Below are 17,525 nucleotides of genomic sequence, written 5' to 3'. Positions count from 1 at the left end.
TTATTCCAGCATAAAACATCAGCATTCCCACCACCCACCATGCAAACAACAGCAAAGCCCCCAAAGAGACACCATGGTCTACAGCAGCAGTCCCCAACCACCGGGCCGCAGAGCATACGTTACCGGGCCGCGAGGAAACGATATGATTTGGCGATATGAGTCAGCTGCACCTTTCCTCATTCCCTGTCATGCCCACAGTTGAGCTTGAACACACGCGAGGTCATTAACAACGTGTCATCCATGTCAGTGCGGGAAGAAGATCAACTCCTCGAGCTTGCAAATGACGACGGGCTGAAAAGTATGTTTGACATAACATTTCTGCCTGGATTCTGGATCAAAGTCAAGGCCAAATATCCTGAGATAGCCACGAAATCTCTGAAAACGTTGCTTCCATTTCCAACATATCTCTGCAATGAATGCAATGAAACCTAAATTGTGGAATAGACTGGACATAAGGAACCCCCTTCGAGAATCGCTGTCTGCCATCACCCCTCGATAGGACCGTCTTGTTGCAGGGAAACAAGCCCAGGGCTCCCACTGATTCAGCGATATTGGTGTGTTGAAATGATTTTATATGTTCATACAGGGAAAATAAGAGCCGTGTGTTTAATATCCAAACATTACTTGAAAAGTTATGATGCTATTGACTGATAAGTGACTTATATAACCATATAACAATTACAGCACGGAAATAGGCGATCACGGCCCTTCTAGTCCGTGCCGAAAGCTACTCTCACCTAGTCCCACCAACCTGCACTCAGCCCATAACCCTCCATTCCTTTCCTGTCCATATACCTATCCAATTTTTCTTTAACTAATATCGAACCTGCCTCTACCACTTCTACTGGAAGTTCGTTCAATACTTACTTCAAGCTCCCCGTCCTCCCCTGATGATTGACTTATCACTATATTCATGCGAGGAAAATATGCGCTGTGTGTTTAATATTAAATTCGTTAGATAAACCCTTTTAGAAACGAAATTAAGTGTATTAGCCCCTTATTACCAATATTCCGGTCGTGATTAACATCCCCCCAACCCCCCCAAACAGAATCGCCAAAAACCATTTGTAGAGAATAATATCGGCAGGTACACGGATGCTCAGGTCACGCATGCGCACTGGGGCCTGCGCAAGGCTTCGTGGTCATTGTAGTCTTTCTCAAGGTAAACAACGTATTTTTTGACTGCTACTCTTGTCCGTTGGCAACCCTACCCCGCCCCCGGGTCGGCTGGTCTGCAAGAATATTGTAAATATTAAACCGGTCCACAGTGCAAAAAAGGTTGGGGACCCCTGGTCTACAGTACATCAAAAACTGCATTTTAAGTGGCCTTTTAAGCATCTTTATTAATCTAATAGTTTTAAACATTCATCTGCTACTCTATATTAGGATTTTTAAATTTTGAGCTTTTGTCAGACCTATAATCTTATATAGCAGGGCTGGAATCATGTACATTTGAATTTTTAATTGGCATGGGTTTGACTGAGTTCATGTTCATACAGATGCATTCAGTTTAGTAACTAGTATAAGACCGCAGTTGTATTAAGCAGTTACTTTTGCATATAACTTGTTTTATTATTATGTTTATTTCTTTAAAAAAACTGACAAGCCTGCTGCTGATCATGGACAAAAAATACTTTTCATTGTACTGAATCTATCTAATATTTGTGGTAAATGATAATAAATTACAGGCCAGTATGGTAGATGGTGTAGCAGTTGTGATTAAAAGATGCGGCATACTTTTACACTATGTATCTTATTATTAGCAAGTATTTCACATTGGTAATGTTATGTTATTAATGTGTTGTGTTTGGATAACGTTCAACAGAAAAAAACACTTTCTTGTTATAAATATTGTAGGGACATATTAAAATATTGATAAATCTATTGCCAAAGTGCATTACTTTCAATATGATGTCTAACCAGAGTTATTAAATGACTCCCGTGTTTTGTGGTGGTAGTGAGTTTAAATCAATTACAACAATACTAACATCAAGTGTTAAGGAAAAAGGTTTTTTCTTACCAAGCAGAAAATCTTCAGACTTTAAACAGGTTACTGAGAAGCTTGTTGATTAAAACAGCAGGAGTATTAACAACATTGGTTGGCTGCTTGTTAACATTGCTCTGCTGAGATGCTGCTGCATGGGCCATTGAAGGATGAGGCAGCGCCACTCAACAACGGGGCAGGTAATGAGTGCTCAGAGCTGCAAGGTGTGAGAGTGTATTGTCACTTTTTATCCTCATAGCTTGCACTTAGACTGTGGAAGAATGAGAGTTTGCAAGTTTCAGCATTGGGGTTAGAATTTGAGCTAGAAGAACAGTTGCTCTTTAAGAAATGTCTGCTCTCAATGTGGTGGAATGGTACTACAGAACACCTTGTGATTTGTCAGCTAATCTGTTCAAACGAAAATATCCAGTGTGCTCTCTCGGGATTCTCCGTCTGTTTAATAATTTACTCTGAAAATTACACTTTTTATTTTATTCTTTTAAGGTAAAGCAAAAGAAGAGAAAAAGGATAGTTTTGGAGAAAAGCTGGCAACACAGATTATTAAAAATCTGCAAATCGAAATAACAAGCATTCATATAAGATATGAAGATGCTGTAAGTAGATTCGCACATTTGCATAAAAGTTTATGTGTATGTATATAAGAATTTTATCAGTTTGTGCTTTCAAGCACTGAGAATAGTTATTGTGGGCTGATGGACTGTTTCACTGAAAGGCCCAGACAGTTATTGAAAAGGAAAAGTTCTTGAATTTTGTTGTAACAGTTCTTTATTTTGCAGATTACAGATTCTTCAAGGCCCATGTCCGTTGGTATTACCTTACGGGAGCTTAGTTTACAGGTAATTCCAAATAGTTAAAGCTCTCTATTTTTACAGCTTAGCATGGTTCATGAAGCTTTCTTAAGGCTGTCATAGCCAGGGGAGGTAGTGGGGATAAGTTCCCAAAACCTATTAAATGCTCCCAAAGGTGTGCTTCTTAAGTAGCCTCTGACAACCAAGTCCATATCCTGGACTTCATGTATGGTTTAGCTACTAAGCCCAGTGGAACTGTTTATACTGACAGGAGAAGGGGCAGAGGCAGGTTACTGGTGCCTTAAAACCAGTTACTTCGGGCAGATGGGACTCGTCAGCTGTGGTTGGCAGCTCATCTTGGAGAAGGAAAACTGATCTCAAGCCTCTGATGCCTTGGGTCTATACCCACTCATGGGGGAAGGCTTTGAGAGTAATTATGGAGAAAAAATCTGGAGAAGGCAGGTCATTGTTGAGTTCAACTCCTGTGAAGCCGCTGGTGCAAAGCTGTAGTGGTCTCTGCTGTTCCTTTGGATTTCTCAGCTGTGTGGATAGGGGAAGCCAACTGCATGGGCAACAACTTGCTCCTCATATAATACTGTCTCGCTTGCATATCGTGTTGACAGCTGGGATGCAACATCCATTTTCAACCCTGACCAACAGAGTGTTCATGGACATGTTGTGTAAAAGCAGAACACACAAACAGTTTGAGGACCTCAGCAGGCCAGACAGCACCTACGGAAAAGAGTAAATGGTTGTCGTTTCAGGCCGAGACCCTCACCTCCTCGTTTCTGTTCTAAATGGATGTTCCTCTATTCTGTGGCAGTGCCTTCTGGTTCTAAGCTCCCCACTATAGGAATCATGCTCTCCGCATATACTCTATTTAGCCCTTCCAACATTCGATAGGTTTCAGTGAGATCCCCCTCATTCTTCTAAATTCCAGCAGGTACAGGCTCGGAGCTATCAAAACCTCCTCATATGATAACCCTTTCATTCCCAGAATCATTCTTGTGAACTTCCTCTGAGCTCTCTTCAATGTTAGCACATCCTTTCTTAGATAATGGGCTCAGAACTACTCACAGTGCTCCAAGTGAGGCTTCACCAGTGTCTTATAGAACCTCAGCATTACGTCATTGCTTTTATATTCAAGTCCTCTTGAAATGCTAACATTGGATTTGCTTTCCTCACCACCAACTCAACCTGCAAGTTAACCTTCAGGGAATACTACATGAGGACTCTCAAGTCCCTTTGCAACTCTGATTTTTAAATTTCCTCCCCACTTAGAAAACAGTCTACACTTTTATTCCTTTTACCATGCATTTCCTGTCATTGTATTCCATCTTCCACTTCTTTGCCCATTCTCCTAATCTGTATAAGTTCTTCTGCAGCCTCCCTCTTTCCTCAACACTACTTGCTCCTGCACTGATCTTTGCATCCTCTGTAAACTTGGCCACAAAGCTATCACTTCCATCACCCAAAATCGTTGATATACAACATAAAAAGAAAGGGTCCCAGTACCGCCCTGAGTAGAAGACCATTAGTCACCGGCAGCCAAATTAGGAGAGGCTAGCTCCTTTTATTCCCACTCTTTGCCTCCTGCCAATCCGCCAATGCTGTATCCATGCTAGTATCTGTCCTGTAATATCATGGGCTCTTATCTTGCTAAGAAAACTCCTGTGGCACCTTGTCAAAGACCTTCTAAAAATCTTAAGTTTACAATATCCATTGATTCTCCTTTGTTAATCCTGCTTGTTATTTAGAGTCATTGAAAAGTACAGTTTAGAAGCAGGCCCTTCGGCCTATCTAGTCTGTGCTAAACCATTTAAAATGTCTACTTCCATCGATCTGCACTGGGACCATAGCTCTCCATAACCCTACTATCCATGTATCTATCCAAACTTAAGTGTTGAAATCAAGCTTGCATGCACCATTTGTGCTGGCAGCTCATCCCACACTCTCACCACCCTCTGAATGAAGTTTCCCCTCATGTTCCCCTTAAACTTTTCACCTTTGACCCTTAACCCATGACCTTTAGTTGCAGTTCCACCCAATCTCAGTTGAAAAAGCCTGCTTACATTTACCCTATCTATACCCCTCATAATTTTGTTTACCTCTATCAAATTTCCTTTCAATCTTCTACATTTCAGGGAATAAAGTCCTAACCTATTCAATTTTTCTGTATAGCTCAGGTCCTCCAGACCCAGCAATATCCTTGTAAATTTTCTCTGTATTCTTTAACTTTGTTTACATCTTTCCAGTAGTAGGTGACCAAAACTGCACACAATACTCCAAATTAGGCCTCACCAATGTCTTACACCTTCAACGTAATGTCCCATCTCCTGTCCTCAATACTTTGATCTACAAAGGCCAATGTGCCAAAAGATTTCTTTATGATCCTATCTGCCTGTGCTATTGCTTTCTCCGAACCAGGGTGTAAAACACAGTAGTACCCAAACACACACAACACAGAATAGCTTATAGTTAAGGAAACCATGCTAACTTTGACCTATTTTATCATGTGCCTCCAAGTGCCCTGAAATTGCCTCATTAACAATTAACTCCAGAATCTTCCCTACCACTGAGGTTAGGCTAACTAGCCTATAATTTCCTTTCTTTTGCTTTCTCCCTCTTGAAGAGTGGAGTGACATTTAATGTCTGAACAAAAATGAAAGTGCGCTATTTAGATGAATTAATTAATTTTGTCCAATAATATTTTACTTTCTTTCTCATCTGTGTTCAGGATCAAAATAATTAAATTGCCTTTATGTTGGATATTTTAGATTATGAAGACACGCAGTCCTCTTTTATTGTCATTTAGTAATGTATGCATTAAGAAATGATACAATATTTCCTCCGGTGTGATATCACAAAACACAGGACAGACCAAGACTGAAACAACTGACAAAACTACATAATTATAACATATAGTTACAACAGTGCAACAATACCGTAACTTGATGAAGAAGTCCATGAGCACAGTAAAAGTTCAAAGTCTCTCAAATGTTCCACAGCTCACGCAGACGGGAGAAGGAAGAACTCTCCCTGCCACGCCAACCAGACCTCAACCTTGGTCGCCAACAGCAGGCAAAGCCTGGGATTTTGAGGCCTACCCTCTGAAAGATTCCCGACCACGCAGTAACGAGTGTTTCAGAAATTTCTCCAGATGTTCCTCTGTGCTTTCACGTCCCTCTCCATCAAATCAGAATTGTCCACGGCCTCTATTTAACAGATACGATATCATTTTTCACCGGAAGGCTGCGCACGTGTGGTGTGCTGCTCTCTCTCCAAATTGGTAATTTGTAGTTATTTTACTACAAATTACCAATTTTGTAACACTACAAGAAGATTTCAGTTGATTCTACAATGGTCAACCATTTATGGTCGACAAAATAGAACTGAAAATACCTAGTTTCCTCATCAATTTTCCAATATTTAGTTGCTTTGATTTTAGCTAGAAATATATAATGATAGATAGAATGCATTTTGGTGTCCATCAGTAACAGAATAAGCTATCTTTATAAAACACTGAAAATCTGAAACATGGGTTATATGAAACAATCACAAAATTAATCTTCTCTCCTTAAAAATAGATACCTAACATTATTTTAAGCCAAGTATTACTTGTAGTGTAACCAGAGTGGAATTCTGAACACAGCATGTTGCCTAATGCATGATATAGATTTGTATACAAAGTACTGTCAATCAGAATGCTAAAATCAAACAAAAAACTATTAACAAAGATATAAATTTTGGTAAAATAATACATTCTCATTTATCAACTGCTTATATTTCTAGACAGCTGATGAAAACTGGGCACCATGTATACTAAGCGACGCTACAAAAATCATCTACAAGGTATTTGTCATAAGTCGTAAGCCTGATGTACCGTGCAAGCTAATTGTGGGACTCCAATAGATGTATACTTGAGACATATAATGTTATAAAACATGTTTTGAAAGTGAAGACATCATAATAACAGAGTGATACTGTTTGAATATGGAGATGACTACTGTACCAAAAATTGCATAAAGTGAATATTTTGTATTAATAGGATATAATTGGTTTGTTTTCTCTGGAAGAGATAGAACATAGAAAATCTACAGCACATTACAGGCCCTTTGGCCCACAATGTTGTGCTGACCATGTAAGCCACTCTAGAAGCTCCCTAGAATTTCCCTATCGCATAGCCCTCTATTTTACTTAGCTCCATGTACCTATCTCAGAGTCTCTTAAAAGACCCTATTATATCCGCCTCTGTCACCTTCGCTGGCAGTGCATTCCACGCACCTATCACTCTCTGCATTTCGATACCAAGTTCAAAATTGTCAAAGATTGTGTGAGAGCAATGTTGCAAGATTGTTTCCACTGCTGGATGAATTACTGACAAGTATTGTCTCAGTTCATCACTCTAGATGTTTTTCGTTGCAACGCCAGATATTCTGCAAATAGTCAACACTTCTCTTCTATCAGGCTGCTTCCCAAAAGCCCTGAAACTGCAGTTATTAAGCCTCTTTTAAAAATGAACAGCCTGGATCTTTCAGTAATTAATAACTACAGGCCCATATCAAATTTACCATGTTTTAATAAAATAATTGAAAAGGTTGTTTATCAGCAACTTAACAGCTTTTTGGCACTGAGCAACTGTGTGGATGTTTGATTTTGACCACACCGTTCACTGAGACTGTTCTGGTCAAGGTTTTAAATGACATCCGCTTAAACCACGATGATCGTAAAATTTCAGTTTTGGTTCGACTGGATCTTAGCGTTGCTTTTGACACAGTTGATCATTGTATATTACTGGACAGACTTGAAAACTGGGTGGGACTTTCTGATATAGTCCTAAAGTGATTTAAATAGTACTTATAGGACAGGGACAATTTTGTATTGATTGGTAGTTGCATATCTCACCGAACAAGAATGATACGCAGTATGCCTCAGTGGTCCATACTCGAGCCTCTTCTGTTTAACATTTACATGCTCCCTCTCGCTCAAATCATGGTAAGTAACAGATTAGTTTGCCATAATTGTGCAGATAACACTCAGATTTCTATAGCAGTGTCATCAAGTGATTATGGTCCCATACAATCACTAAAAAACTGTATTAAGCAAGTCACTGATTAGATGTGCAAAACTTTCCTCCAGTTAAACAAAGAGAAAACTGAAATCATTGCTTTTGGTGCTAACAAAGAATGATTAAAGGTCATGCCTCACTTAGAATCCTTGTCATTACGGTTCACAATTAAGTCAGAAACCTTGGTGTTGTGATGGACTCCATGTAAATTTTAACTACCGCATTAAGACAATAACAAAGTCAGCTTACTACCATCTTAAAAATGTAGCGAGAGTTGAAGGGCTTGTACCTCAGCAAGATCTATACAGACTCGTCCAGGCATATATTTTTAGTAGACTTGACTACTGTAATGGCGTTTTCACAGGAAACCCTCAGACAGCTGCAGCTCATTCAGAATGCTGCTGCTGGAGTCCTCACTAAGACCAAGAGAGCAGAAAACATCACTTGAGTTCTCAGATCATTACACTGGCTTCCTATTCGTCAGAGGATTGACTTTAAAATGTTTATTACTGGTTTACAAAGCACTGAGTGGTCTTAGGCCAAAATACATCTCTCGAGCTCTCAGGTCATCTGGAGTGGGTCTGCTCACCATCTCCACGGTTTAATAAACTAAACATGGTGAAGCAGCTTTTAGTTACTCTGCTCCATGTATCTAGAATAACCTTCCAGATGATCTGAAGTGTACCCCAACTTTTAAGTTCTTTTAAATCGAGGCTTAAAACTTTTTGCTGTAGCTCTTAATTCGAATCTCCTGCACTGTAACTTTTATTTCTTAATTTTATGTGTGATTTTATTCCCTTTATATTGTTTGAAATTTGATGTTTGATTTTTAAATCTTGTTCTATGTAAAGCACTTTGAACTGCCTTGTGTTTGAAAAGTGCTGTACAAATGAATTTTCCTTTCCTTGAAGAGCAAATGAAACATTTGAAGACATGCTCTGGAAAAAAGTGTGAGGAACTTGTGTAATTCTAAATATCTTCATGAAAAAAATAACAAAAAGTAAAAAAAAAACTCATTGGAGGTCTGAATTAAAAATACAAACACTGAAAACATTTAGTAGATCAGGAACCATCCATCTAAAGAGTAAAAAAAGTTAACAAAAGTCAAAGCTCTTTTGTCAGAATATAGATTACTGCGTCATCTGAGAAGTTTTTTGTGTTTCAACGTTGAATACTTAAAATTGTAAATTTGAAGTTTGTTTCTTTTATGAAATATTTTTTCCCTTTGTGAAATTTTTTTTCTCTTCTTCAGCTTGTCCGCTTAGATTGTCTTTGTGCCTACTGGAATGTGAACAGTACATTATTTTACCAAGATGCAAGAGAACAAATTTTGGTATGTTCTGTATAATTTTACACAGGATCTAACTATAAAGTTGGGGAAAGTGGGAAATAATGGTGATGGTACTGTGGCTCTCCATATTATAGAGAACTTACAGAAATCCAACTTGACAGAAATTCTCCCATACATTTTAAAAATAATTTTCAAGCTTGTATTAAAAATAATACATTTTTTCATGGTATTTATTAATAACTGAATGTATGCAATATATGTTCCATTTTTTAAATTGTGGGCATCATTAGAGTGATTACTCAATGAAATGAAAAAAAAATGGGGTACCACTATAGCATTGCGGTTAACGCAATGCTATTACAGCTCAGGGCATTCTGGAATTTGGAGTTCAATTCTGGCACCGTTCTGTAAGAAGTCTCTGAAATGAAGCACCCGGGGAAATCGCCGATGAAGTCGTGGGTTTTCCCTGGGTGCTCTGGTTTTCTCCTGCAGTCCAAAGATGTACTGGGTAGAGTAATTAGTCATTGTAAATTGTCCTATTGTTAGTTTAGAGTTAATTGGGGTTGCTGGGGTGGCGTAACTTGAAAGGCCAGAAGGGCCTACTCTTCTCCTTATTGTAAAATAAATAAGTAAGTATGTAAGTTTATGTCGTGGTACCATGTGGGCTGCTAGAGAAAATTGATGTTTCTGATTTGCAGAGAAATCAGCTTGTGGATGAGGTTTAGGAACAGAACCCTGGCATAATCTGGAGACTGCTTGTCGTCTCAATTTAGCTGTATTTTCCTGCACCCGTTGAGTGCCTGGACATCTTGCTGTTTACAATGATCAAAATTAGGCTTCCATATTACAGATTTGACGACACCAATGCTTGGCAAAAAGACACTCTTTTATTGGGTGAATTCTCTATCTTTCTCCCTCTCTCTTTTTTAAGTGGTTGGTGTTATTTTTTTAGTTGTGTCCTAGATATATTCTCCATTTTTATTATGCTTCTCTATCATTTTATCTTGTCTTTGCCCACATACAACAATCCTCCCAGTCATCCAACTGAGATTTCTTTATGTTTATCTGCTTCATTTCATTTGGTGGCCCTTTAACTGGAGAGCTGAATCATTTTATGTAGCTGATAAAGAACGAAAATACAAATAATAATCAATTTGATAATTTATTCTCCATAAATTGAAAGTTTTTGGAAGTTTGAGAGTCTCTGCACATTAGTTGGTTTTGATCACTACATATTTCTTGGATTTATTGTGTGGTGAGAATAGCATTCATTGTGTCTGTTAGAATCTGATGGAATCTGCATTACGACTCTGAAAGAAACAATTCAGTCACAGAAAGAAAGCATTTGTGGAGATCCTTGTGACGACTTCCCATGTGACGGACAGCAGGAAGACTTCTCTAATTAAGGCAGTCATATTTCTGGAAGATTGTTGTGAATTTGGCAGATTATTTCCCAGATTTGGTCATTTATGGCAGATGTACCTTATGTTATTTCTTGAGTAGGAATTTCATCTGGTTTTGAGATTATTTTTCATTTGGGAAGGAGGCACTAACTGATGGTGTGGTAGGTCAATTTATAGCAGTGTGTGTGTATGTTCTGGATGAAATTGAGGACAATTACCTCAAAGATCAGAGTTTGGGTTAAGGGATTCTTTGAAGTTCTCACTCTATCTGGATGTTTGCGCTATATGTGGACAGCATTGAAGGATTCACATGATTGGTGGCAGTTGCTTGCTGATTTCCTGTGTGTTATCAATCCAGCATTTGTTCTTTAGGTCACAAGTTTTGTTTGGTTAGACTTTTGCCTTCACAAGCCTGAAGATGTACTTCCTAATGCCTTGTGAGGGCATTTTCAGTCCAAAAACAATATACACATCTGATTTAATATTTGTATTTCTTAATCTCTTCAACTGCTAAAACTGGTGGACACCCCATAGCTCCTGTTGAGAGGGGTCAAATTAACTTTGAAGCTTTGTGGAGTTCAAACCCTCTTGAACTGCAGCAATTGGTTCTTCTGCTGTCACTGTTTGGGGGTTTAAATGGTGTACAATGAAATGATTATCGGCTGCTGTTGATATGGATGATGTGTACATGCTTGTGGCCCCTCATTGAATGGTACTTTAATTCAATGTGTTCCAGTGCCGCCTTTGCCATAAAGTCTTGTTTTTTTCTCTCTGACTAAACAGGGTGTTGGTTATAACAAACCCACCTCACTCTAGAGTTGGTGTTCCATGCTCTTTCCCTGCCTATTGCACCTCTCTAAAGGTCTGAGTTTTTTTTTTCCATTTTGAAATCACTATGAATTCAGAAGAGCATGTTGCCAGTACTTGAGGAACTGATTTATCGGGAGAAGTTGAGCAGGCTGGGACTCTATTCATTGGATAATGAGAGTATAAGGTGTGTTCTTCTAGAGGTGTCCAAATTAAAAATGGCACAAGTAAGGCAAATGCATTTTCCCAGCGTTGAAGAATCAACAACTAGAGAGCATAGATTTAAGCTGAGATTGGAGAAATTAGAACATAGAACACAGGACAGTACAGCACAGGAACAGGCCCTTCAGCCCACAATGTTGTGCCGAACCAAATAAATTAATAATCTCGTGGCCATCTAAACTAAGCTTTAGCCTGTACAGTGTCCATATCCTTCAATTTTCCTCACATTCATGTGCCTATATCAGAATCAAAATCAGGTTTATTATCACCAGCATGTGACGTGAAATTTGTTAACTTTGCAGCAGTTCGATGCAATACACAATCTAGCAGAGTGAAAAAATAAATAATAATAATAAATAAAATAAACCATAATAAACAAGTAAATCAATTATATATATTGAATAGATTATTGAAAAATGTGCAAAAACAGAAATAATGTATATTAAAAAAGTGAGGTAGTGTCCATAGCATCAAAGTCCTTTTAGGAGTCATATGGCAGAGGGGAAGAAGCTGTTCCTGAATTGCTGAGTGTGTGCCTTCAGGCTTATGTAGCTCTTACCTGATGGTAACAGTGAGAAAAGGGCATGCCCTGGGTGCCGGAGGTCTTTAATAATGGACGCTGCCTTCCTCAGACATACCTCCCTAAAGATGTCTTGGGTAATTTGTAGGCTGGTGCCCAAGGTTGAGCTGACTGGACTTACAACCTTCTGCAGCTTCTTTCGGTTCTGTGCAGTAGCCCCTTCATACCAGACAGTGATGCAGCCTATCAGAATGCTCTCCACGGTACAACTATAGAAGTTTATGAGTGTATTTGTTGACATGCCAAATCGCTTCAAACTCCTAATAAAATATAGTCGCTGTCTTGCCTTCTTTATGACTACATCAATATGTTGGGACCAGGTTAGATCCTCAGAGATCTTGACACCCAGGAACTTAAAGCTGCTCACTCTCTCCACTTCTGATTCCTCTATGAGGATTGGTATGTGTTCCTTTGTCTTACCCTTCCTGAGGTCCACAATCAGCTCTTTCGTCTTACTGAAGTTGAGTGCCAGATTGTTGCTGCGGCACCACTCCACTAGTTGGCATATCTCACTCTTGTACGCCCTCTCGTCACCACCTGAGATTCTACCAACAATGGTTGTATCATCAGCAAATTTGTAGATGAGCTATGCCTAGCCACACATCCATGTGCATACAGAGAGTAGAGCAGTGGGCTAAGCATCTCTTAAAAATCTCTAACATTTTTGCCTCTTCAATTGCCCCAGGCAGTGCATTCCAGGCATCCACCACTCTGTGTGTGTGGGGGGGGGGGGTGGAAAAACTTGCTGCTCACATCTACTTTGAAAGTACCTCCTCTCATCTTAAATGCCTGCCCTCTGATATTAGACATTTTGACCCTGGGGAAAAAGAGATTGCCTGTCTACTCTTTCTTTGCCTCTCATAATCTTATAAATGTCTATCTGATCTCCCTCAGCTTCCACCAGAGAAATCAACCCAAGTTTGCCTAACCTCATTATAGCATGTCCTCTAATCCAGGCTATATCTTGGTAAACCTCTTCTGCACCCTCTGTAGAGCCTCGACATCCTTCCTAGAATGGGGCGACCAGAACTGTATGCAGTACTCCAGATGTGGCCTAAATAGAATCTGCAACATAACTTGCCGATTGTTGAACTGAAGGCCTCAACTAATGAAAGCAAGCATTCCCAGGCATCCCACCTGTCCCGGAAGTCCCGGGAGTCTCCCGCATATTGATAGTGGCTCCTTGACACCTGCAAATTATACACAATATCCTGGAAATTGATTTTTTTGAGAGGAAGAGGAAGAGCGAGAGGGAGCATCCTGATTGGTCTCTCTTCGTGCTAAGTAGACCTATCAATTTTCTCTGTGGGTGGGCTTTATAGTTGACCTCAAAAATAATGACAGTGTTGCTCGCTGCACTGTTTGCAACAGTGACTTTTCTATTGCCCATGGTGGGTTAAACTGTAAAAGACATATTGAGGTGAGTTTAACAGGTGTCATTCGTTCATTAGCATAGCTAACGTTATTTAAACTAGCTAACTTGCTGCTAAGGAGCTACGCTATTGATGTCCTATGTGATGAGGCCAAACTCCCTGTAGACTTGCTTAAAGTTGTAATTGAATAAAAAAAATGACTCCATGATAATATAATATAATATAAGTACATATTTTAACGGCACATTTTCTGCATATACCCAACTTGGTTTACAGATTAGACAAAATCAGTAAACAAAGTATTACATACACCCTTGGAGGTTGACTGTGGGGGGAGTGCTACCTCCCTGAAATAGTGGTGCTACCTCCCTGAAATGAGTTTTTGCAGGGTGGGATGTCTGTATTCCATATACGTTCTTAATCACCCCATCAACCTGTGTAGGCACTTTCAGGAAGCTGTGAACTTGGTCCTCAAGATGCCTTTGCTCATCAACACTGTTAAGGGTCTTGCCCTTAATGGTGTACTGTGTCTTTACATTTAACCTATGAAGGTGTAAACCTTCCTATTTGGTCAGGTTAAACTTCATCTCTCATTTCTCTGCCCATGTCTGCAACTGATGTACAGTAAGTTCTGCTGTATTCATTGCCAGTCATCTACACTATCTATACCACCAATCTGCATATCATCTGCAAAATTACTAACTCACCCATCTACAAATTCTGCCCCTTCTAAACCTCTTACACTAATAAGGTCCAATTTATACTTGTGAAGTTGAAATCCTCCATGATAACAGTCCTATCGTTTTTACACCTTTCCTTAAGCTGTCTGCATGTCTGTTCCTCAGTACCCTGGAGGCTATTGGGAAGTTCTGTAGTCCAATCTCATCAAAATGATTGCACCCTTCCTAGTTTTGAGTTCGAAACCATGGGACATTAAGAACCCATTTTTGCCCTTCTCTTAACCAAGTGTCTGTAATGGCCACAAAATCATATTTCCATGTACTGATCTATGTTCTATGATCTAGGTTCACTTTTACCATAATGCTCTTAGTACTAAAATATAAACACTTCAAATTATCCATCTTACCATATCTATTACTTTGCTCCTGCCTGTTTTTACTAGCACTGACATCTGCCATCCTCTCAATCCTCCACTTTCTGACCTGGTGCTCTGGTGCTCCTTGGTAAACTAGTGATAGGAATAAATTCTTCTCGGGCTTCCAGCCAGGTACAGGTATTGATAATAACTGATGTTTCGATGACAAACTCCGCCATCTTCATCGGGGAGTTTGTTATCAGAATGTCGGTTATAATTGGCTGGAAGCCTGAGAAGAGTTTATTCATCATATACACCAGGAAAGCTCTAGATCCTTTTTTATTAAAAGGCACTTAATTTAATAGGAACTTCGGAGGTAAATCTTTTCACCTAGAGGGTGGTCCAGATATGGAATGAGCTGGTATAGGAAGAGATTGAGGCAGATACATTAACAACATTTAAAATATACTTGGACAGGGACATGGATAGGAAAGGGATGTGGGCCATGTGGGATAGGGGACTGGCTGACATGGACATCTTGGTCAGCATGGACCGCTTGGCTGAGGGCCTGTTTCAATGCTGTGTGACTCTATAAGGTGGAATAGCTCATGTTCAGAGGAAGTCAAGTTGGAAAACTTGTTTTAATCTTGTTTCAGGTTGCACTCTGGCTTAGTCCATTGCTTCCAAGGTGGATCATACACATCAATTATTATAATGCATTGCCTTTTCATAGAATAAGCATAGGGGTTATTAGAGTCACAAAAAACATCGATAGTATGCCAGTGTAATTCATTTGGATGACAAAAGCAATCTGATAAAGATAGAGACTTCTGGTTGACCTTCCAATTAGACTGTATCTACTCATTCTCTGAGGCGCCCATGTTCTGCTCGTAATATTTCAGTTAGGGCGGTAGGCTCAGATTGCTAAATTCGCTGGCTGCAATAGCAATATGATGTTCAAGGTATTTACTGGCTGTCTCGATGAGCCAGTCTGTGAGCATCATTTTCAGCACAGGAAGATGAATTGGGATACAGGATGGGGTGACAGACTGGTTACCATGTGAACTTGGCAGAAGGGGGTCTATGTTCAGTATCAAAAATAGTTGGCATTTACCAGAGTGTATCACAATTTGATTTTAATTATTTGAATATTTTTAGGAAAATATATTGATCATAAGTAGTGCATCCTTGTGTTCTATTAGTATTTGTACTCTTGATTTTGACAGGTGCATCTGAAAGAGGGAATAGCTTCAAGTTCTTATGAACCAAAAAACTATCACTATAGTAAGTATGATTGAAACAGTTATGCCAAATCATTTTGTTATGTCTTTGTAATTAAAGATGCCAAGAGTGATTTTTTTTTTAAAAACGGTTTTCTTTGAGGCTGGACCTCCTGTTATTTACAATGTTGTTTACACATGTGGAGAACATTTCAGTCTTTAAAATTGTTCTGTGAATATATGAGTCCCAGAATGGATCAAATGGGCCTATTTGTTGCCCATCTCTACGTTCTATGAGAGGGCGATGGTGAACTATTTTCTGAACTGCTGATGTTTCTTTGCGGAAAGTAGAAGTGTTATTTGGAATCAAGTGCCAGAAGCTAATTCTATTTAGGAGAAAAATGAGGCAATTTAATCAGTACCAACTTAACAGTCTTTTAAGTTGTTGGTGTTGTTGTGCAGGAGGGAAGGTGGGAGAAGAGGAATGTGGTAGTCATAGGGGATTCCGTAGTCAGGGGAACAGACAGGAGATTCTGTGATTCTTCTAGAACAAAAGACATAGAACAGTACAGTACAATACAGGCCTTTCAACCCACGATGTTGTACTGGGCTTTTAACCTATTCTAAGATGCATTCAACCCTTCCCTCCTTCCCTCCTTCACAGCCCTCCATTTAAAAAATATCCATGTGTCTATCTAAGAGTTTCTTAAATGCCCCTAACATATCTGTCTCTACCACCAGCTCTGACAGAGCGTTCCATGTACTCACCACTCTCTGCGTAAAAATCTGCTCATCAACCACCTTAAAATATGCACCCTGTTTTAACCATTTCCACCTGGGGAAAAAGAGTCTTTGGCTATCCACGATTTATGCCTCTTATTATTTTGTACACTTCTATCAAGTCACCTCTAGCCTTTTCGCCAAAGGGAAAAGCCTTTTCTCTCTAATCTAGGCAGCATCCTGGTCAGTCTCCTCTGTACCCTCTCTTAAGCTTCCACATCCTTCCTATAATGAGATGATCAGAATTGAACATAATCTCCCAAGTGTGGTTGCAACGTTATCTCTTGGCTCCTGCCATAACCCTGCATTCTGCCTTGAAATTTGACCTTCCAAAGTGAATTACTTCTCACTTTTCACTTTTCCAGTTTGAACTCCACCTGCCACTTCTCAGCTCAGCTCTGCATCCTGTACAGGTGTGGCCTATGACAACCTTTTACACTATCCATAAACTCCTGCAACTTTCATATCCTCTGCAAATTTATCTGCAAATCACCCTTCTGCTGTCGTCAATGTTATTTGTAAATATCACAAGGAACAGGGGTTCTGAACAGATCCTTGCAGAACAGCTGTGGTCACTGACGTCCAGGTAGAATGCACTTTATCTACAGCTATCCTCCTCCTATGGGCAGGCCAATTTTGTATCCACATAGCCGTTTCTCTGGATGCCATGCCTCCTGACTTAATGAGTATACCATGGGGAACCGTAACAAACACCTTACAAAATTCATTTACACCACATCCATAGTCTACCTTCATCAATGTGCTTTGTCATATCCACAAAGAACTCAATTAGACTTGTGAGGCATGACCTGCCCCTCACAAAACTATGCTGACTATCCCTAATCAGACCACGCTTCTGCAAATGCTTGTAAATCCTGCCTGTAAGAATCTTCTCCAATAATTTTCCCACCAGTGAAGTAAGACTCACTGGTTTATAATTCCCAGGGTTATC

The 17,525-nt window shown here is 39.6% G+C and overlaps 1 protein-coding gene across 2 annotated transcripts in view; it reads left to right on the top strand.

Annotated features, from left to right (window-relative positions):
• vps13c (vacuolar protein sorting 13 homolog C) overlaps positions 1-17,525 on the top strand; it is a 387,651-nt gene that overhangs the window by 61,528 nt on the left and 308,598 nt on the right. For both annotated transcript variants that reach the window (XM_063070973.1, XM_063070975.1), the window contains exons 6-10: positions 2,489-2,598; positions 2,782-2,841; positions 6,586-6,645; positions 9,114-9,194; positions 15,800-15,857. In XM_063070973.1, coding sequence (XP_062927043.1) covers positions 2,489-2,598; positions 2,782-2,841; positions 6,586-6,645; positions 9,114-9,194; positions 15,800-15,857 — 369 coding nt within the window. The remainder of the gene's footprint in view (positions 1-2,488; positions 2,599-2,781; positions 2,842-6,585; positions 6,646-9,113; positions 9,195-15,799; positions 15,858-17,525) is intronic.

The sequence above is a fragment of the Mobula hypostoma genome, chromosome 18 (assembly GCF_963921235.1).
Source record: "Mobula hypostoma chromosome 18, sMobHyp1.1, whole genome shotgun sequence".
NCBI lineage: Eukaryota > Metazoa > Chordata > Chondrichthyes > Myliobatiformes > Myliobatidae > Mobula > Mobula hypostoma.
This window is presented reverse-complemented; position numbering and strand designations above follow the sequence as displayed.